This window comes from Aulonocara stuartgranti (genome assembly GCF_965226115.1).
Source record: "Aulonocara stuartgranti genome assembly, chromosome: 12".
Taxonomy (NCBI): domain Eukaryota; kingdom Metazoa; phylum Chordata; class Actinopteri; order Cichliformes; family Cichlidae; genus Aulonocara; species Aulonocara stuartgranti.
The window spans coordinates 11,182,664-11,206,047 of record NC_138948.1 but is presented as its reverse complement, the minus strand read 5'-3'; the positions used below and the strand labels follow the sequence as shown (position 1 = coordinate 11,206,047).

The window sequence follows — 23,384 nt, the reverse complement described above, 5'->3', positions numbered from 1 at the left end:
GGCAGCAAGAAGAAAGGATAAATGTCAATGGAATAATAACACAATAAATGGTCAGTTGAAATAGAAGACTTTAAGAATGTAATAAAACTCAGGTACCTTGGATTAGTGAAATGTAAAACTATTTCACGGTTAAAGCTTACTCTATATGGAAACAAATGCTAGCCTGCAAATCATGCCAATCCTTCGCTCTGACATTATTTGACTAGGTCACAGTATGCTACGGCTCCTAGCTGAAAGCAGTAAGTGGTGAAGGCAGCATTTCTAAATAATACAAGAATACATCTTAGCCAAGAAAGACCACCTTACCTAATCCAAAGATAACATCCAAGGGAGCCAAAATTATTCCTGAAGATCTCCTGGTCAAAAGCGTGTGACACCTTGCTTGTGTCAAAAACAGAGTATAAAATATGGATTTGCCTCCCACTGATTTTGGACTTTTGGGTCACATTATTAGTTTTACAGCTGACTTTAGCTATACTTGGTTACCAAGCTGCATTCATAAGTTATAAATGTGCAACATACAGACACAAACACTGGGTAGTTAGTGGTAACTGAAGGACTAATAAAACAGTAAAAGATCAGTCATCAAAACTGAAGCACAAACTTCTGGGATGGTCAGCAATACAAAGCAAGCCGTAATACAAGACAGATAATACATTAAAGACAGACTGAAGAGCTCCAGTTTAATAACTAAGTGGGGCATGAGGCCTAGCAGACAGTGGCTCCAGCTGCCAGTCAGAACACCTGACAATCAAAGCCATCATACCCCCTTTAATTATCCAGGTATATGAGTTATTATTAAAATAATAATAACAATCATCATCATCAGCCCAAGGACAGTTGCTACGAGGATCTAAACATGCTTTTTAATGTTGTAAAGTTGGACATTTCAATACGAGCCTGTGGGGACTGCTTCCCTTCTGCAGTCCCGACAAACTGCACTTCTTGCAGCTTCCATCTTGTATTCATTTTGCAGTTGCAAAGGCAGCTCCTCTTTGTCGAAAAGCAGTCAAACACCAAGAAAAGATAAAGCGAATTCTTTCTTTTTACAGTGCCTTTGGTCCCGTTTTTTTCCTCCATCGTGTCTAATTTTTTTCTAAATTGCAAAAGCTGTGGAATGCAAAAAAATAAAAATACATTTAAAGTTTCATTTACCTTTTTTAAAGTATTCACTTTGCAGTATAGAACATCGTGCAGCTATGTATCTGTTGGTGAAACGATGCAAGACGTTTTCAATTTACAGCAGAACTTATTTATGCTTAGGCGTACATTCTCTATTTTTCTAAGGACCCTACACACGGCCATGGCAACAATAAACTCAGGTCTTCCTGTGCTTTGTTGCACTTTCACTTTCTGAATGTCATTATTGTGGTTAGCAACAGTATCCCCGTGAAGGGCAGTTGACATCACTGTGTTAATTTTCCAGCTCGCATGTGATGCAGCTGCTCACTGCTTTCTGTAAATGAGCGCCATTAGCTCATTTACAGTCAACAAGACACCCCCAGCTGCCCAGCACTGATTGTGTACGAGTCTTGAGCTGAATGTGTTTCTTGCATACTTCATGAACTCACTGTCATCTTTAATTAACACCTGTAACGTCCCCTGTGTTTGTGTGCTTCGGGTCAAGAAAACAAGTAATTGCTTTCTTCACATGATACCATCAGCCATGTGGACTGACTCACAGCAGGGAAGCTTCAGCTAGAAAAAAAAGACTCACTTGGTTTTGCAAATCACACTACATGGCAACCAGGTTTGCAGCCACTCAGATTCACTGGCATTTGCTGTGAACATATTAGGTATTTGAACAGACATTTTTATGGAGGGGACAAACACATCTTAGTGCAGATAACATCGCATGAACATTCATTAAAGTAATTGCAGGAAACTGTGAGAATTCATGATCACAACACATCTTTATCTAATGGTGTAATTCGTCTTTTTTGTAGCAAGCATAGTGCCACAAAGTGGAGGGTAACAAGCAGCAAGATAGTTTAAATTACAGTGATAGCGGAAACTGCCAAAAACCCATTTAGGAAGGAAAGAAATAAGTGATAATTTGGTTGCTAAACATTTTTTTATGAGGAGAAGTAAACTAATAATTGACCAGAACGACTACACACGCATATTACACTGCTACTGCAGAAACTAAAATAAAAATAAGCTGTTTACAAACATTAGGTTTATTTAAAATATGGTATAAATAAATATGACACTTCTGTTACATGGCAAGTTACACAACTGAGTCGAGACTAGCATAAAATAAAAGGACAATTCTCTTCAGTATAAAATAATTTCATGCCAATGGTAATTTTATCTGACCGCAGTCTCATCCCCCAGAGCAGTACCATTCATTTACAGCAGTTACATTACAGTGTACACCAGACGTATTCAATAATTTGACCACATAAGTTAGAACTGGTTTATCAGTGATAAATAATAATTATATATCGTTCAAGGACTCATTTCAGTCACAGAAAATCTGCTCTTTTTCTAGGAAAGCCCTGTCAGCAGCTGTAGTACAGTGACGTTTTGTACACAAAAGTCACTCCTCAATAAAAAGCAAACATGCTACACCTCAGGTGAGTTGTAGATCAATGAGCCTATTAATAAATTATAGAATAATCCTTGTGTTTTATATTTAATAACTGAGGTAAAGATGTGAAGAGTAAGAGTAGAGTTGTATAATTTAAAAGATTTCTACCTTGATTTTTTTGTATGCACTTCTTTAAATATAAAAATACTGGAAAGAGTAAAATAAAATTACATCATTTAACCAAATGTGTTATCAATGACTTGATCGGGTCTATGAAGAGAGTGGTACAAAGCCATGCTGGGAAACATTTTGGGCAGATTTTCCTTTATGTTATGTCCCATAATTTTAAATGGACCTCAGTTATCAACAACACATGTAACCCTCAATAAAGGTGAATGACAAACTTCCTGAGTTTACAACATTTCTAAACTATAATATCTACACAAAATCTGCACAATCAGTTGAAATGCCAGTGTCAGTCTTAGTAATTCACAGTTATTAGAATCATCTTCCACTCTGCTGTTCATAACTCTTAATGGGAGAAACTGCAACATGCATGAGGACATTGTTGGTTACATATACATGAGGCACAAACATTGTTTATAATTCTCTACAATTACCACTTTGTAAATGCTCTAGTGAACAGATTCTGTCCCACTAACTGAATGTGCAGCAGTGGTTGTGGTGATGGACAATGAGTTAATGAGCTGTCCTGCTTCTGATAAATATATCGCAAAGGACGTTTCACATCCAGCAGACACAGAATATTGTTATCACCTTGTTGGGACAGCATTTAAGGGCATGTTTTAGCTCTTGTTTAGCTCTTTACAAAAACTCTTGAAATTTTCCTTGCTAAATTATTCTCCTTCTGCCAACCCAAGATGGTTGCTGACTGGTCTCTAGGCCCGTGTGACTGGGACTGTAGCTATTGGATTCAAGGTAACAGCCAGCAACCATTCGACAACCAGCTAGGGAACAAATATTTTTCCTTTGCAGCCTGTGTGACTAGGGCCTTATTCATTTCATCATATTGCGTCATACATCCAAAATGGTGAACAAGTTATTGTCACACCGTCAGTGGTCATGTAACTCTAAAACCTGAATAGTGACAACTTCTGCTATAAAAGATCATACCCAGTATTGATTCTTCTGCAAAGTGGGAGTAGCGGTTCTAATCATTTGACATGATGTAACAGGGGAGCCATTACTCCATGAACTTACAACCATGTTTGAATCTATTGCGTTATAAGTTGTGCCCTGGTTTGGTGTCAATAACCGATCAAGCACTGGGCTGCCTGGGCAGTTATGGTTTAGAGGAGTGACAGTCACAGTGGGAACTGCTGGGCTCCTTTGGGTTTGGCCTTGGTAAGATGAACTGTTTGGAAGACCGGTGGATGTTTGCTCCTGTGCTGTAGCAGTGCTCTGCTTTCTTTGCCTGTGGTGTCGAAGAAAGACAACCAGCACCACAAAGATGATTACAAGCAGCAGCAGCAGAGCAAGCAGTGGTAAGATAATCAGGAGTGGATTAGACGTTTTTTGAGGGTAGGACTCGACACGAACTGGTGTGTTTTTGAAGAGAAACTCCTCTGTTTGAGATGGTTTGCCCAGAGTTGTACCAAAAACGCTAGTTCTGTTGGAGTTTCCCCAGCGGTTGCGTCCTCTGAACTTTTGCTGGTTTATGCTTGGTTGTTGGGTGGAGAGGAAAACTGTAGACAGGACTGGAAAAGCAGTCTTGATTGATGCCTGAGGCACAGATGATGTAGCTGAAACAGGACTCTTTGTGGGTGGAAAAAATGCTGGATCATATGGCACAACTGTAAAATGTAATTCCCCTTTAGCAGGTTGGACGCTATCAGCTTTCAGAACAAATACTACTGAATCGTTTAGCTCTTCAACTCCAGTCATGTTAGCATTCAGCTCTAGGGCTACCTTCGCCTGCATGATCTCTTGAAAGGTGAAGGACTCCACTGGGATAGCTTTTATGGTCATTTTTAATTTTGGTCGAACCACTTTCCCATACCTAGGATGGGATAATACTTCAAAGACGGGGTCACTGTCACTTATATTAGCCAGTTCAGATGCATTGAGAAAGTTTACATTGAATTTGACCGTAATCCCATTGGGAATCCTTAAACCTTTACCAGTCTGGAGTAAAGGTTTCACAGTTATGTTAAGCACTTGGTCAGTCAGATTTGCCTCTGAAGTGAAAGCAGTGAACTCAAAGCTGTCTTCGACAGAAGAAAGGGAGATCATATGGTAGGACAACCTTCCTGTCTGGAGATCTTCCTGGTCAAACAGCGTAACCTCTCGGTTGTCTCTCAAAAGTTTGCCAAATCTCAGAGGCCTTGTAATCTGGTAGTAAACTGTGACATTTTTCCCATTGGTCTCAGCAGCAAGGTTGTCCTCGGTCAGAGATACTAAAGTCCTACCTTGCTGGAGTTCTAATCCAGTATTTTTGACAAGAGTGATGGTAATTTCTGACACTTCTAGGTTAAAGAGTTTGTATATTGGTTTATGATAGCCATCTGTAACACTGAAGTAGAACGCTCCAGAGACAGAACTTCCATCATGGACGAAACAGACACTTCTGTTATTGATTTGAGCTTGGGTAAAGGCCACTATTGACTCATTCAAACTTCCTTTGAGAGCCAAGTAACCATTGCTTGGCTTGCTTATCACGGAGAACTTAATATCATCAGGAGGATTGTCCAAGTCTTCAATTTTGAGATTTTCTGGCCCAAGGGCTATTGTATCTCCTTGTACCACCTTCAGACTTGGAGCTTTGGTTTTTAGCAAAGGTGGCTGGTCATTCACAGGGATGACTGTAATATTAAAATGCTCCACAACAACATCACTGTCATCTTCAGGGCGTTGCGCAGTTTTTCCCTTAGGATTAAGCCAAGCGCTGAATATAAAAGAATCCTGAGTTGTCTCCGAGTTGTCGTGTTTATAGGTGATACCATATTTTTTAATAATGAATTGTGAGAAATTAGGTTTCTCCTTGGTTAGGTTTCTCTCACCAACCACGATGACACCATGTTGAGGCAGAGATGTTACCTGAAACCACACCTCATAGGAGCTACGCTGAGGTGTAGGCAGCTTGGACATCAGGTTAGTGGCATCGAGCTTGGACTCGTCAATGATGACACTCTCCCCTTCTGTCACCTCAGCACCTGTCACCAAGCAAACTTCAATTAGTCAGTCCCAACAATGTGCTAATGTTAGTGCCATCATCTACAGTTTTAAGAGTTTGAGAGGTGGGTCCTAGGAGAAAGCACACCTGCCACTTGACTAATTGTTTTAAAAAAGGAGGGCTTGGTAGCTAATATTCTCTTGCTTCTCCCCAGCAGGCAAGCATGTGGCTTGTCTGGGTGTTTTTCTGGTTTACTTTTCTTTCTTTTAAACACTTAGGCACTGACTTTTTCTCCTCCCACTTTCATTTAATTAAACAAATGTTGGTTCTCTTAAACTCTGTTATCTGTGCCGTCTCCCAATTTCATCTGAATTTTACACCAGTTCAGAACACACATATTGTAAGGATGCTCACATGATGAAGTTAATTTTTTTTTTTTTACCTCAAAGCAGCAGCGTGTCTGACCAGAGCTGCTAACACAGCTGTAGAGTCATATTCATACCTGTGTTTGCAAGCAGGATTGTGTTGTGTTCGGGTCCAGTATTCTCATATGAGATGTCAAATCTGAAGGTCAGACTGTCCACTGAAGCAGGTGGTGATGCTACAGAGAAGGTCATCGAGTCCATGGCTTCCCAGCCAACTGACTCAACAGGAGTTTGAATGTAAAAAACCTCTTTCTTGTCCACCTGTGGTACACACACACTCCAAAGAGTCAGGCAAGCCAAGTTACAAAAGAAATGTACATCTATGAAGTTACTGAAATCAGCCATCCTCAAAATGAACATAATCAACTGTGTAATCTGTGCAGCGGCCTCATTCTTAAAGATGTTTCTGCAGTCTGCATAATATTTATTCATTACTTTAAATCTGCTCTGCTCAGCGGTAAATATAGGACAACCATCACAACTGTGTCTGTGTCACATAATAATCCACCAGTAATAATTGATTACATAAAAGCATTACATGTTTTATTCATACAGAGGAAATCTGGCAGTGTTCCACATCAGCGGAGAAAGCCTATTGTTTAGTCTTTCTCTGTTTCATATTACATAGCACATAAGGGTGATAAGTATGGGCATGACCTCTGGCTCCTCACACTTACCATATCTTGTGTGAAAGTGGAGATGTCTGCTGTTGAATTATTAGGCTGCCTCATCACCAGACGCCCCAGTTTAGGATGCCGTGTCACACTGAATGTTATTACACGGTTTGAGGTGTTGCTCATGTCATTGGTCACTGCTTGTAAATACTCATTTGTGATTGGTCTCGAAGAGCCTGTACAGAAATGAGAAATTAAATAAGAATAGTAGCTTTACTGATAAAGTGGCCTGCTTCAGCATCCGTCAACAAAAAGATTGTTTTATTGAATTGAGTATCAAGTTAGCTGAAACCACGCAGTTAAAACCTTTTTTTCTACATTTTGTAAGTTTTCCCCTTTGAATGCGTTCCACATCTTTTTGACTCCAAATTATGCAAAACAAGGTCTGGAATAGACCGATGAGATTCCTTTGATGTGTCAAATTAAAGCAGCACTGCAGACATCAGAGACATTTTTACAGCACATCCAAACAAGAATTTAAAAGTAGATCGGCTCCTTGCAGACGTAAATCTTCCGCTCGGGGAAAATGTAAAAAGAAGTGTCCACTGAGAGTAATAGGTGACTTCTAAGGAATTCTTTCTTCTTAAGATGGATTACATAGATTTCCACAGTCCTCCTGTCACTGTGAATATTGTTGGGATCCTAAAAGTCTGGTGATGAATGATGGAAATCAAAGATAGAGAGACAGAGGGGTGAAAGCACAGTGTAACCCATTCATCACTTTTTTTAAGCAGTGCTCCCACCATCCATATCTATCATGGGAAATTTCCTGCCTGGAAGAAGAGAGAGCAACAAGTTTCTTATCTTTTAACGACAAAAAACAAGCTTCTAATAATATCCAGTATTCCCACCATTAAGTAACTGTATCGGCCAATTAGATAATTAGCTTTGTGTACTAAAATAAAAGTGTAAATGTCTTTACTGGCACTACGACTATCCGTAAGAATGCTTTCAGGTAAATGTGGTTTCTAAATTCAGCATTTGCAACCATTTAGCAAGAAGTGTTTGCACAGTTTCCCAGAAAGCACCAAGACATTTAAGGTGTCTGTGAGGAAAGAGGAAAAATAAATAAATCTATCTTCCCTCCACACTGTGAAAGTGTTTCATGTCACCCCTCACCCCATCAAAACCCTTCATTGTCAGTTAAAGCTCCCATCCCGCCCTTTCTATATCTCACTCTCTCTCTCCGGCTTGCCTGGCACGAAGCACAAACAGGGCTGTCTCAGGCAGACAGTGGCACAGCTTTTCAAGTACCCACTCACCCTGTGGCTGGGAAGCTCAGCAGAGTGTGCCAGTTGGCTGTATTCTATCCTCACCATATCCGTTCCTTCTAATTCACACTGAAAATCTCCACCACTGACAGACTACTGAAAATCTCAGAAAACTAAACATGTTTGCAGACACAGTTAACACCCAGCTGGCCTATTTTTATCTCCAAAATATTAACAGTAAAAAATATCAAAACATTAGGACATGGCAAAAGCTGATTCACTGGTCTGGTATTCGGGGATAAAAGTGCTTGCTGCAGCTGTTGTAGATGTGCTGAATTATTTAACTAAAGGAATTCAGTGGTGTTTGGTAGCGGTCAGGCTGAGCATACAAGCAAATTTTGATGCAAAATACAGTTAAGTAGAGACTGATGGTGTCAGAAACAGTTAATGTTTCATAGAAAAAAAAATTCCCCACCCCCAAAAAAATCCTAAAATAAAAAGAGGAAACCAATACTGTGCTCATGGTTCTTACTAGTACCACAGAAAACTTGTATGAGTTGATGACTGAGGCGAATAAAAATATGCCGTTTCAGTTCTTTTCAGGAAGCAGCTGTACACTTGATCATGACACAAATACTTTTAAAAAACCTCATATTATTAGAAGGGAAAATAAAACAATGGGAAGCATAGTTAGTAGTTTAGACTCAAGTCTTTTTGTTTCTTGCTGTCAACAAATCATGTGAAAAAAAAGCTATTTGGTTTTAACCACGGCCAGATGAAGCTCATTACTTCTGTCAAGGAGGTGATACAGCTGGTTTTGGTTTGTTTGTTAGGAGGATGACCCAGAAACTTATGGATGGATTTGATCTAAACCTAGATCCAGATCCAAGGATTTCTGGAAGAATTCCTTACTGATGCAAGGAGGGTAAAATTCAACATTTAGCATAACATTTAATAGAATTTAATATTTTTGTAAAACACATCAAAGTTACATAAGACAACAGCTCAGTTCAAGAAAATATCAAAATAACCTCAATCCAGATTTGCTTCTGGATCAAGGGAGTTGCTTCGTGTAAAGAGTGAAGGGACTTTTCTTGCTTGGTGGAAGTATGCAGTGAGACCACATACTGGTTCACTGTTCCACTGAGCTCCATTATTCTCAAAAATAACACAGCACTGATGTACAAATCTGGGTCTGCTTTTCTTTTAGAATTGCACTGTTTGTAAGTTTTAGGACATCTTAAAGTCAGATATTTCATACCCTTTGTCTGAGAGCTGAGCACCAAGGAAGAGGGAAGAGGACAAATATTAAAAAATAAACAAATAGTTGTTTTTTTTAACAGTATTAAAAATATATAGCCAGTTTTAGACTTTAATAATCACAAGCTTCTCAAAGAACAGGTTTACCTGGAAAGACCTTTAGTGGTTGACTCTTCTCCAAACTGAGAGCTAGGGCTTTAGCAGTAATACTGAAGATTTGTCTGGGAGTGAAGTTCACACCATCATTGGCCTGGAAGTTGAATCCTCCTGACATAGCACCTGGAAACATAATTAAACAAAACACTAATATTAACAGATCAAAGGATAAGTGGCATTTCCTTTACTCAAGAAAAAACAGCCTTCATTTAGTTTTGTATGTACAAGTTTTTACTTTATTCTTGGCACAGACATATAAAAGAGCTCAAGAAAATGTAACAATTCCAAACGTCTAAGTAACCTCTGAGTATAGAACATAAATATTATAATGTACGTGTGGGTACACGCATGTAAAAAGAACACTTTCTTTTAGTCTTGCACGCTGTTATGACAAGCTTTCATGGTGGCACAAAACAAAGAAAAAGGTAGATAAAAATCAAAACAGTAAGCAGAACCCTGATCTGAGTCACCATTAAATGTTGACAAAAGTTATTCACTACGTCACAGCAGTTCCAGACTATCAAGTATTATCACCTTCAATCTGACTTTCAGCCCACTTGGCCGGTCTCATTTATGCAATCAAGCCAATGGATAAGAAAGAAGGTTGCACACCGTTCCTACAGATTACTCTAATTCACAGAGAAACTGGAGAGAACATCAAACTGTAGCAATTGCTAACAGCACCTTCTAGTGGGTACAAAAAGGAATGGCAAAAATAAAAGATTTAAAAATATTTGGAATTATTTCATTTAAACCATGCAAGAGAATGAAAAGAATATAATATATCACAGTATATCTGCTGAATACCCTATAGCAACAGAAACTACTCCAGTGTCCATCACAGAACATTAGCTTTTGTTTGGAAATTTCCAGTTTAGAGTATCGACTCTGGGTTGAGTTACTTCTAGAACACGAAGGACCTGAAACTGTACTTGTTTAGACCTTGAGCTTGTATTGCCTATGAGCTAAATATTGTGTTCACTCATTCTTAGTGTATGACCTTTATATTTGTGTGTGAGTTTGTGTTTAAAAACACAATTTTAATACAAAATGTTCCTTTTAACTGATGAAATAGAACCTGATTAAAGACTATACAAATTAATTTGGGCAGCAGACTATAAAAAATTACATACTGAATAATATTATGATGGTAATCTGGCTGAATAATTATTAATTACATTCCTGTTTGGTAGTTAGCATTTATCAAAATTATTTTAATATGAAATTGGCTGGACAAAGTTTGCTATTTCTAGTTAAATATTTAAATAATTCAAATTAAAATATTAAATTCAGTAGTCCTCTCTCTGATATAGCATGGAAAATACATTTACCTTTGTGAACAAACACCAGCTGCCCCTGGTCTATGTGGGCCTGGGTGAAGTTGAGCACTGCCTTCATCGGGGCGCTCTTCAGGGCCAGGTGTCCATTGCTGGGTGGAGTCACCATGAAGTGGAGCTCCTCTGGTGGTGTGTCTTGGTCCTGCACACTCAGATCATCCAAAGTGATTTCTGTCACTGAGGACACCCACACCTGGACAGGGGGCAGACAAGGACAGAGCAGAGACCATCTGACCTCAAGGAATCTACAAGATTTTGTTTGACAGGGCTCATAATGCAGAGGCTCACAGTGCATGACAGCTAAACCCAAGTTTGACATTTATTGTGGTATTTGGAATAAAAAGCTGCCACATCTGATCATGAAACTGGGGCACAAAACTTGCTAAAATAAAGCTTATTTACATTTGTAAATGCCAATCTTTTCCCATTTAATCTAGGCAGTGTAGAAGAAGTATGCAGTACAAAGTCTGTAAGGTAGAGCAAAATTATGTGCCATTTTATGAATTAAAAGTATCTGCACCACAGCTAAGCTACACCTACTTTCTGCAAAAATATAATAGCATACAAATGAAATAAAAGCCAGGCACATAAAAGACCACAGAATTAGCTCATGTGTTCCTGTCATTCATTAGCTAATGCAACTGACAAAGATGCTTTGAGTGCGAATCCAGCTATAAGGCTATTTCACAGGCTTTCTTCTTCTTTCTTTTGTCTTGCTTCTGTGCAACATAACATCCACAGAAGGACTGCTACAAAAAATGTTCTAACTCAGGCAAATATAGGTGGTAATACAATAAAAACCTCAGGAAAACTGTCACTCAAACCAAGGACATTTCAAGACTAAATATAGCCATGTAAACTTTATACACAGTTAGGTGTTCTGCAGAGTGTTGGTTTGGTACAGTGAAGTATTGCTTCCATGTAAATTCAAAAGCTCAAGGCTAACACGAAGAAACAGAGGATCTCATTCACACACAGAACACGAAACTACTGAACCGTGCAGACACTTGACAACAAAAGATGAGCTTCTACAGTCCAGTCCAGAAGAACGATTGCATAACAAGCAATTGTTGTTAGGACAGGTTGTCATTCCACAGTAATTAATGCAATGTTGTGATCAGAATGATGTGAATGTATGGCCTGTAAAATGCGATGAACTGCACAAACCTTTTCCTTGTAAGACATTTTGAGCTGTCAAAGAACACGTGTCACATATGATATTAACAACACCTCTGCTTTTATAACATGTCAGGTCACCAGCAGCAGCAATAACAGATCCCTGAAACTGAAGCAGCTCAAAGGAATACAGCCATCATTAATTCTATTAACATCTGTGCTTTTTATATTGGCACAAACCTGTCTTCTGTGATGAGAAGATCAATGCCAGCAATATTAAAGATGATAATTGTGTTGTGTGTACTTCCTAGGACAAAAATAAATTTTATTTTTATTTAGTCTTGTGTCAAATGCTACAAAAAGAAAATCATAAAACGATGATTTTATGAAATTAAATGTTATCTTGTTATTCCCTAAACATTCACGACTGTAAAAGTCCGTATAGATTACCTATAAGTAAAAGGTTTAAACATTCCGCTGATACAAACTAGGGTTGGGTGTTTTTTTTATTATTTTCCCACTGGCCACCCTCAGTCTAATAACCAGCAGTGGCTGATACATCTGGGTAGGTGTGTTCAGGGTGCACAGCCTGTATCTTTTGGTAATGGTGGAAAAACTAGTCCCTTGTAAGTAAGCTTGCTTATCCAAAGTTTCAGGATAGCTTGCAAGCTCAGAAATTTGTCAGAGGTTGGTGCTTTGTTCTATACCAGCAGTCCTCAACCCCCGGGCCACAGACCTGCGAGAGTTGAGGCTCGGGTGTTTATCGTTAACTTGGTTTCCCTGGGTCTTTTCCCGTGTTGTAGTTGTGTGTCTTATTTTGAAAGAAATATTTATGCGTTACCATACCGACCAGAGAGCATTAAGGGGTAGAGAGGAGGATGCTACTCTGAAATGTTGTTGGCGCATTTCAGGAGGATGCCGCTAATAAAGTTACACAATTACACAGTGAATTCGCATTTATTATTATATTTACAAAATACCACAGTTTTTGTCTTGGCTGTATCATTTTATTTTGTTGTATTTTTCTGTGACGCCTTAAAGGCCAATCCGTGAAAACATTGTCTGACATTAAACTGGTCTGTGGCGCAAAAAAGGTTGGGGACTGCAGTTCTATAATATCTAGCATCAACCCTAAAATGCCAGATCTCCATAGCAGTGTTTGTGTTCAACCATCTACTTTAGCTCAACACACTGGGGTGCCATGGAGCTATTGGGCAATTGTGTTGAACTTGTTTGTTTACAGAGCTGAATCTTTAATGACAGAGCACAAAAATAGGCCAAACAAAATGTCAAAAATCATCCAATACAACAGTTTCAAAAAGAAAACAGATTATAGCTAAACTGTATATTAACAACAGAATCAGTAAATAGCAGTGCTGACAAACTCACTGCCCACTTTGTTTGGGACACCTCCTCAACTTCTCCCTAACATAAATATTTAATCAACTTATCATACGGCAACAACTCTGCATTTAGGTTTATACATGGTCAAGAAAACCTGATTTAAGCGACTCTAAATGTGTATTTCAAAAACTGTTGAACACTGGGATTTTCTCAGAGAATGGTCATTAAGAAAGAAAATATTCAGTGAGCAACAGTTCTCTGGGTGGAAAGCCCATGTTGATGTCAGAAGATTGGAGTGATGAGTCTTGATTTCTGCAGCAACGTTTAGATAACAGGGCCAGAATTTGGTGTCATTAAAGAATGAATCCATTCTGACTTGTACCAACAAGTATGGTAGGTGATGATGCTGTAATGGTAATGGGGATATTTTCTTAGCACACTTTGGACTCGTTAGGTACAAATGAGCATCATTTAAACACCACATGTCCATCTCTTAATAGCTACAGTGTACCCATTTTCTCATGACTGCTTCCAGCAGGATAACGCACCATGACACAAAGCTCCTATCGCATCAAATGTGAAAATTACTACTAGTACTAGAAAACTGTCAGCGAGTATCTACATAACTCTATACGGACCAAGATTCATACTTTTAGCTTTTGGTATGAATGCTGAGAACCAAACAACCAAAGCTGAGCCAGAAAGTAAAAACATTAATTTTAGGGGCAGTGGATAGTAGTGGATTCATTATTTACCACGTAATTATTAATCAGTAAACAACTTACCGTGAAGACATCACTTCACCTTGCACTACTGTCTGTTCAGCTGAGATGCTAAAAATGCTACACGTGATGCACACTCTTCCAAACTTGAGTTTCTATAAATTGTTTTTTTCAAATCACACAAACTACATGATCACAGCATTTCTAAATGAGTTAAAAAAAAAAAAAAGAAAGAAAGAAAAAAAGTTAGGTTTCTACTTAATCAACAGATATAACGTTCTAAAAAGAGAACAAGTAAACACTTCCTGTTAAAAAATATTTTTTGTATGTTTTACAGAATTAAGTTTCATCATGTGCTTTTTTGTGTTGAAGGTGTGATCACTGTTGTTTTCACTGTTGTTTACCGAGCAGACTCTTGTTTATTGGCAGGTTTGTGCTTGGTGAAAGGTGGGCAAAGTGAACAATTATCACAGTTTGCAGAAGAGAGAATTTTGAACAAGAGTGAAACAAAAAAAGAAAGAAAAACAAAAAGAAAAAAAAATGCATTCCTTACTTTAAAAATATAGAACTAAATATGTCAAGTTGGATCTGAACTTAAATAAAACACTAAACACTGGTGAATGGACCTGAAAAGCTCAAATGATAATTAGCAATGAGCTGGCCTTATACTTTAAATTGTTACATTATTTAAATGGATCATAATGTATACCAATCAAATAGAAGCCTCTGGAATGGGACAACACACACTCCACATCAGCCCTGCAGCAGAACATCTTAAGTGAGTGTGCGTTCTTCTGGTGTGAAATGACTCCACCTCCAATAATCCCCTATTTAACAGGAAGTCACAGCAGGACTGATGAACAGCACACATGAGATATGATAGACCTCATGCTGCTGCTTATCAGGCTACAGCTTTAGTAATAGAGATGACAGATTAGACAAATTTATTTGAGTCATTAGTGCAAAACCTAAACTGCTTGATGCTTCTTTTTAACATGTTTTTAATAAGATGTCTTCTTTTATTTAATCATGTGTCTGTCTTAGCCTTTATTCTCTTGGCAAGTTCAAAAGGTGGAACGCTGCACTATGAGAAAGAGTCCTCACAACTCAGTGCAGCATCGCCATGAACAATACTGGTTTCAGTTACACAAGATATTTTCAAGAAACAATTGTTGGTCTTTATTTCTGTAAATAAAGAGTTGAAATGTGGCAAAAGGAGTAGGGGCTATGACCTGTAGCAAACAGCCAGCAGCTAATGTCACATCGGGTACACATTTACCATGTGATATGTGCCCTAACCACTCAGCCACCATCTCTCTCTCTCTGGAAATACTGGAGTATTTCCAAGGGCAGGTAACGTGTACTGATAATTCCAGCTTGCAAAAAGAAATATAGCAAGTCTTTTTAAAAAACTGAAACAGAGAATGTAATATTTGCATAAAAAGTGTTTTTTCTAAAATAATTCAAATGCATATACACACATGATTGCAAGAAAAAAGTTCACTCTCTTAAAATCATGTGCAGGGCATTTTTAAGACCAATGATTAGAGGTAAGACAGGGCCACCTTGTGGCCACTGATGAATCAGCTCCCTAGACTTAAAAGCCTTGACCTCCAACTTAACACATATTTAAAAAAGAAAAAAGAAAAGAAAAAATGGCTCATTTGATTTAAATTTAACAGAGCACACATGCAGATCAGTTTGTCAGTCAACATCACCAAAATGTAAAACTTGCCAGCTACTCTTTAGCACAGTAAATGTTAGAAGTTGCTCCTCTCTGTGTCTGCAGGATCCCAGAGGAATTTGAGGCATTTGGGGCACAGACTACAAAGACCTATACTTCAAACTCTCCTTACAGCTGGATCTCCTCCAACTCCAGCCAGAGTTGTATTTGTATTACAGAGTAGCACAAGACAGCACTGCTCAGCAAATATACACAAAAGACAACTTGTTTAATTTATAAGTATAGATATGTATAACATATCTGAGTAGGGATTGCTTTTCACATACAGTATACTAAACATATATTAAGTAACCAGAACATTTTCCTTTGGTAAGAAAAGGACAAAAATAAAGGTGAAGTAGAGCAAAAGTGGACCAAAATGAGGCAGCGTGGTCAAAATGTTTACCATTTTTAAACACTCAACACTTGAATATTGTTGAACAGATTTTATTTATGGAAATTTATTTTCACCATTGGATCTACTGTCTCTGTAATGCTCGGAAATAATCCTTGACTTAATTAAAAGTTTTTATAATAAGCCTAAGAAATCATTTCCAGCCACTCCAGATCCCCCAAAAATAGCAGCTCATTGTTCAAGTCATTGTGATATATCTCAATACTGGTTAGAGTTGTTTGAAAATTTAACTTCTGAACATCATACCAGACTTTCCTGCAAGTTCTTTTTATGCTTGATTTAAGTTGCTATTCTATGCTGCAAACCCCTATGGACCCTCTTCCACATAGCAAACATAGTTTCCCCCATCCACCCTGCCAGCCAGCCATGGCAACTTGTAACACTGCCCACATGACAGTACGCTCTAGTGCCAGACCTCCTAGTAAAAAAAAAAGTGTCTGAAGTTTAAATATAGAGCAGACTCACCCTGAGGACCCTGTTGGTTATAATAACAGGAGGCTCGTCGTTGGTGGGTATAACCTGGATGTGCACCATCTGAGCTGCACTCTGCTTCCTCAAGCTCGTATCATTGGCCACCAAAGTGAAATTGTCAGCTAAGGTTTCACTGCTGTCGTGGACGTAGTAAATGAACTCATGCTCCACCTGAATAATGATCACAGAAAGGATAGACTGGCATAGCAAAGGGTCTTCCAAAACACAGCAGTGCATAAAACTACCTTATGATGCTTAGGTCACAATCTCTTCTCTTGCATATAATTTCCACATGATAATAATGTGAAACCTCTCAGAAAATACTTAAGGGCATAATGACAAGATTAAAAAAAAAAACTAGGAAAATGATGATATTCCTATTGGGATAGGGTGGGAAAGATTTTTCTTTAAAGCATTTAATGAGAACCAAATCGAAGGTTACGAAGGTTACTTAAAATAATTAGTCCAGTCAATTAATGAGTAATTGATGGATGCATCCTCTAAATTCTAAACACTTGATGCAAACAAAAAAAACCAAACAAAAAAAATAAAATAAATGTCACTGCGACACTAAATCAAAGCAGTTTTATACCCACCCAACTGCCAGTCTAATGCTATTTTCTGTGGTAACTGTAAGAGAGTTTGTCAGAATATCTCACCTGCCTCCTGGTGAAAGTGGTTATGGCCACACCAGGATGTCGTGAGTGCTCGATGTGACCATGCTGCGGGGGCTGAGTCAAATTATAAAAGAAGTTGATTCCCGAAAAGTGTCGATTGGTGACTTTGAGCACATCCTGCGTCAGTGCTTTGGCCGCACCTTCGTTCAGTGTGATATTGGAGACTTGAAGTGGGATGAGCAGGGGGATGATGTCTACAAACATTTTAATGTTAGTGACATCAGTGACCCCGTTGGTGGCATCAAGGATGAAGGTGTCGTTGACTTTGTTTGGCTCCACCTGCACATACTGAATGTTCCCGCTGTTGATGTCATTTTGGGTAAATGTGTTGACAGGGGACTGTTTGGTTCCGATGTAGCGCTCTTCCGCTTCAACAAAACGCCTGAGAAAGCCATAAGATGGGGCTACCTTTACGGTGAACACAATCTCAGATGGCAGGTTGTCCTCGTGGGTGACCTGCAAGAATCAGAAAACATTTGGTCCTTAAATTTGAAATGTCTCTTGTGTCACTGAGGTTTAGTTGTCGTGTGATTCTCAACAAAAACTGGCAAAATAGTAAAACATAAAAACAAAAACTGGTCAAAGATTTGTTTTAAGCCTTTCAGCAGCATACAAGCAGTTGATGTAATATTTCCTTCAATTCAGATTACGGTACTTATTTCACTCATTTATCAAAAAAAAACTTTAATTGAATGCTTCAAAGAAATTAAAGTTCTTTAAATGAAAATACTCACCTCTAGTTTAGTTTCATCAATCTTTGCTGGTTTTCCCTCTTCCACCAATAAAGTATCATGATGCTGTACAATGGGAGGTCTCTGATGACTTTCCAGGTAAACCTTCACATTGACCCTGCTTGTGAGCTGAAGACTTTTAGCTTTCACCGTTATGTTGAAATAGTCTGTCAGATATTTGCTGTCATTGTGCCGATAGCGGATCAGCCCTGCTTTTAAGTCAGCTTGTGTGAATGTCACAACGGTTGTTTCATTGCGGTAAAGACTTCCATGCTTTGGACCATCGTCTAACTTGAAGATAACCTCCTTGTCATCTCGGATGTCCAGATTTGACATTACACTATAATTGCTGGTGGAAAAGACCACTGAATGACCTTTCTGGACCAGCAGGCCGGTGTTATTGTCGACTTTCAAGAAAGGGTCATGTGCACTGATGTGTAAAAGGCCTGACACAAAATGTTTTCCATCGGAGACAAAAAGTACAAATCTGCCAGAGCTCACACCTTTGTGAATGAACAGCACCCGCTTTTCTTCCAAATCCTTCTGTCGAAACTGGAACAGCCGATAAGTGGTGTCATTTACCAGCACGAGGTCTCCCATTGGGATACCACGTCGAGTGTAAACCAATTGACCGTCATCAAAGTCAGAGTCGGCATCTTGATATTGCAGATCTTCTGTAGTGAGTAACTTCTGTCCATCCCTTACTACGTGGAAAACTTTATCAATTACACGTACTGGTTTTTGGTCATTTAGCAGCTGAATGGATATGTTAAAAACACTTTCCTTGAAGCCAGGTTCATCTTCTGCAATAAAAGGTTTGAATCCTTGGGTGGTGGAGGCTATGAAAGTGAATTCATCTTGAGTCGTTTCACTGTCATCATGGACATATATTATACGTTCCTCTAAAATATCTTTATTACTAAAGGTTAAGATGTTGTCATAGCTAGCATTGGAATTTGACTGACTTATACGGACTAGCTTTCCATGTTTTGGGCTGTTTATAACTGTATAAAACATATCCTTCGTGCTCAGAGTCTCTGCAAAGAGCTCATCTTTGGTGATAAGCTTACTTTCTCCCTCCTGAAGTGAGAGTCCTGCATTTCTAATAAACACGCTGTTAACATCAGCCTTAATAGAAAACTGAAAATCATAGTTCTGTGACTGAGCATGTTTAGAAACCAGATGAAATTTGAATCTGTCAGTTGTATCTTGGTAAGGTCTGTCAACTAGCTCGTAATGCACTTTTAGATCTGTTACATCTCTTTGGCTAAAGGTGGAGTTCTTCTTTAAGACTATGGTGTTGAGAAGTAATTTCCCTTTCTTTGGTGTAGTGAGAACCCGAAAATATAGGTCATCCTCTGAGAGAGTCACACCTTCAGTTGTGGCAAAAAGACACTCTGAGTTTAGTGTCACTTTCCTCACTTTATCCAAATCTATCATAGTGTTTCTCACCAGGTGGTACTTTACCCACTTCACAGTGATTGGGAACAAGATTTCAGTGGTTTCCCTTGCAGCCACATTAACTTTACACTTGAAGTAATCAGTGGGATTAGATGTCTGGATGTCTTGGAAAGTACTAACATATCTCAAGCGCTCCTTTTCTAAAAGCCTTTGTGAAAATGAATCAGTATGCCTCCATTCACCACTTGAGTGAAGTCTCTGGAGTTCTCCATACTGAGGTGGTTCAATGACATCGTATCGAATGTCTACAACCTGGTTCACAGCATTTGTTTGCAGAGCCAGCTGCTTTGAGCCAATAATAGCAGTTTCTCCTTGAATGATATCAAGGCCTGTGTTGTTAGCAATCTTATACTCGAGTGCTACAGCCATAATTCGTAAAACTACAGTGTTGCTGACCTTTTCCCCATCACTAACTCTCAGAACTATCCTTGAATTTCGAACCCCTGTGTGAACGTAGTATACCCTCAGTTCGTCTAAGTCTATATATGAAAATGAGGTCACTGCCTTGCCTGGGTTGCTTTCAACTTCCAAGTATCCTGCATCAGCATTCAAGTTCCCAAGTACAGAAAAGAAAAGGTCTGTGTAATTGCTGTCAATGTCTGTTGCCATCAAAACATCAGTGGTGAGGCGTTTCTTTGAGTTCTCCAGCAGAACAAAGAGATTTCCTTGAGGTAGACTCAACTCAGGTGCATCATTAGTGGATGTCACTGAAATATTGTAGCGGTACAGTTTGGTGCCCTTTAAATAATCAGGAACTTGCTTTCGACTACTAGAAAAAATTGAAAACATGAAGAAATCATCCGGTTCCTCTGAGCCTCCGTGGATGTACATTACTCGCTCATGCCAAAGGTCCAACATGCTGAAAGTATTCTCCTCTTGGTCCTGATCGACATCAAGCCTTATCTGACCTCGAAGTGGTTGCTCCTCTATCCGAAACATAATTTGAGACTGTCGAATGCCAAGTTTTCTAAAGTCCAAGAGAACCTTGATGTGTTTGGCTTCAAGAGATGCTCGACCACCCTCTTGGACTATAAGGTTCTTAAGCTGCACAAAATTGAAACCATACCTTCTGTCCAAGCCCCATGCAAGTGTGGACATATCAATCGATGGTGTTGGTGTTATCAAGTGAAAAAGAGATCCTGGAGTATTTGTTGGATTCAAAGCAGTTGGTGGATCTGATTCTTTCTCTGGCTCACAACCAACTGATATATCTTTGGTGACTACAGCATTAGAGAGACCCATCTTAACTCTGTTAACTGCAATGTTCTTTAGACATCCTTTGAAGGAACCTCCCCTGGCACGCTTTCCAGATATAGAGACAAGCCCCATCTTTTTGACTTCAGATCTTGTGCCATCATCGATGCCTCCAACAAAAAGATAACCTTTAAGCTGGAGCGCTTTTGGGTGAGGGATAATGCCAGATTTCACCATCTCTCCATCAATAGTTAGTTCAAGGCTTTTGGAACTGAAATATAACTTGATGGAATGCCATTTTCTGTCATTGATGAGCGTGAGTGAACGAAGCTCAGTTTTGGTTTCACCTGTTCCAACAACAGCCACAAGCAAACCGTCCTGAATCTCCAGAGCCACAAACTTCTCCTCTCTGGCTGCATTGTACAGGATAATTCCCTCTTTAGCTGAAGTGTGCATAACACACTCAAATGCAGCCTCCTGCTCAGTAATCCAGGTTGGAAGAGAAATGTAAGCCCTCGAGCTGAAGAAACTGATAGGGTCCTCTTCAGTGGCAAAGAACTGGGGACTGCAGCCTAAAGACACTTCATGAACATTCTTGTATCCAGTATATGGTCTCAGTGATGACAGCAAGTCACGTTCATTGAAAAGTACATCATCCATGCAGCCTCGGAAGCAAACTGGGTCTCTGGGCAGGTAAGGTCTATCCAAGCCCCCTGAGCCTCCAACATAGAGACCATCTGTGTTGAGACTGTAATGGGGACCTGGCACCTTTACACTGCTGTGAGAGTTTGAGTCAACAGTAAGAGTGATGTTGAGCTGCACATGATGGACTTCCACATGGTGCCAGGCCAGATCGTTGAGATGGGTTCCCCGGTCTGATTCTAACATCTGCTCCCCCGATCCAAGATCCAATTTCAGCTGGGAGAAAGAACAAAAACAACTGGATTACAAAATATGACATTTTACGAAATATTATGCAAATGCACAGAGCAACTTAAGGAGGAAATTAAGTAAATTTAGGCTTATTATTACATAACAATAAAAAAGTATTTGCTCCCACCCTGATTTCTTTTTTAAATATTTGCTATACTTTAATGTTCCTGATCAAACAGTATTTTCTATTAGATAAATAGAATGCAGTTTTTAAATGAAAATCTTGATAATTTAAGGGGAAAAAATATTCAAACTTACATGGGCCTATGTTAAAAAATAATTGCATAATATAGCAGGACAATGATTGGAAGCATATTACCTCAGAAATAGCTAAAGAAAACAAAACTAAATAAAAAAAAACCCCTCTTCAATGTGGCTGAATTAACACAATTCGGCAAAGAAGAGTGGGCAAAAATTCCCCCAGAATGATGTGACTCATTGCCAGTTACTGCAAATGCTTGATTGTACTTTTTGCTGGCAAGGGTGGCACAACCAGTTATTAGGTTTAGGGGGCGATTACTTTATCACATATGGCTTGGATAGCTTTTTAAATAAAACCATTAATTAAAGACAGCATTATGCATTTACTCAGGCTATCTTTATCTAATATTAGATGACATCAAACATCTAAGTGTGACAAATATGCAAAAAAAAAAAGTTGGATGGGTATAAAATACTTTTTCTAACTTTTCACTTTTTCCAATACCCTTTAAAAAAAATATATCCCACATTAAATATGACTCATTGCTAGGAATGCTAGTAGTAGTATGCAGGTCCAGCATGTGGCTCCAGACCGATTACCTCAGGAAATACTGAATGCACTGCCATGAAAATTTGGTTTATGGTCCCCGAAGGTTGACACTACGGACTTCAGCGACTGTGAAGACCTATCAACTTTTCTCTAAGGACTTTATTTTATGTTTGTTTAGTTTAACACAGTTTGACATCACTGTGACACAAACACTTACAGCATATAAAGTCTTAACTTTAATGACCCAACAACAGATTGACAGAACAGAACCAACATTGTTGGTTCTTAAAACAAGGATCTTGATATATTTAGTGATATCCAGAATACTTTGGTAAATTGAACACCATCAGGAGTTTAACATAAATTAAACAGACATTCATGGATGAACTTTGATAATTTTAGTGACTCCTTAATTTTTATCCAGTAATGCAAAACCACTTTTGTGCTCAAGTACATGTTATTTGGTATGATCATACAGAAAATATAATTTTAATACAATCTAAAATTGTTTATACAGTGGTACACATGTAAAATAATAATTCTTGAAATATTTTCATTGTACAAGCAAAAGTAGAGAACCCCGAAGGAGAAGCAAGATTTAAATTGCTTATTTTCCATGATGTCACCTGTGATTATAACAGTGAGCTTTGTCTGTCGTTTAAAGCAGGAAGAGCACTATTATCTTTTTGCCTTCAGCTATGTCCTCAGAGAATCACATCACCTTCTCAAACTAATGCACCATTTAGATGATGTGCTTGTCAAGGCTTGCTGTTCAGTCGCCACTATTCATGGACTGGTTTCCGGGAAGCGACGCTCATGCCTGACTCACACGAAATGAGACCCCAAGCCAGAGGAAAACTTTTGTGACGGAAGAAATAAAACAAAACAAAACCCTAAAATGGTAACCAGTGCCAGTTTATGAACACGGAGTTCACTCCTCGTGCTTACTAAGGTACAACTCTGCAACACAGTTGTCAGTGTGATTCATTCCCAGCAGCGAAAGTCTAACACAAATAGATGCTTAGTCACAGGGATTTCTCTAGTCTGAAGCAGAAAAGCTCTAATGCATATCTGATGACTTCCTATGTTTCCTATGAATGTGTCTACTTACAAAAAA

General features: G+C 38.8%; 1 protein-coding gene across 1 annotated transcript in view; it reads right to left on the bottom strand.

Annotated features, from left to right (window-relative positions):
- Window positions 1–1,511: 1,511 nt before the first annotated feature.
- cspg4ba (chondroitin sulfate proteoglycan 4ba) overlaps window positions 1,512–23,384 on the bottom strand; it is a 28,231-nt gene continuing 6,358 nt past the window's right edge. Inside the window, exons 3-10 of the mRNA XM_082554782.1 lie at window positions 17,932–21,501; window positions 17,180–17,653; window positions 16,515–16,691; window positions 10,724–10,922; window positions 9,384–9,515; window positions 6,769–6,941; window positions 6,169–6,352; window positions 1,512–5,706 (exon numbers count right to left, since the gene is read on the bottom strand). Coding sequence (XP_082410908.1) covers window positions 3,662–5,706; window positions 6,169–6,352; window positions 6,769–6,941; window positions 9,384–9,515; window positions 10,724–10,922; window positions 16,515–16,691; window positions 17,180–17,653; window positions 17,932–21,501 — 6,954 coding nt within the window. The 3' untranslated portion in view covers window positions 1,512–3,661. The remainder of the gene's footprint in view (window positions 5,707–6,168; window positions 6,353–6,768; window positions 6,942–9,383; window positions 9,516–10,723; window positions 10,923–16,514; window positions 16,692–17,179; window positions 17,654–17,931; window positions 21,502–23,384) is intronic.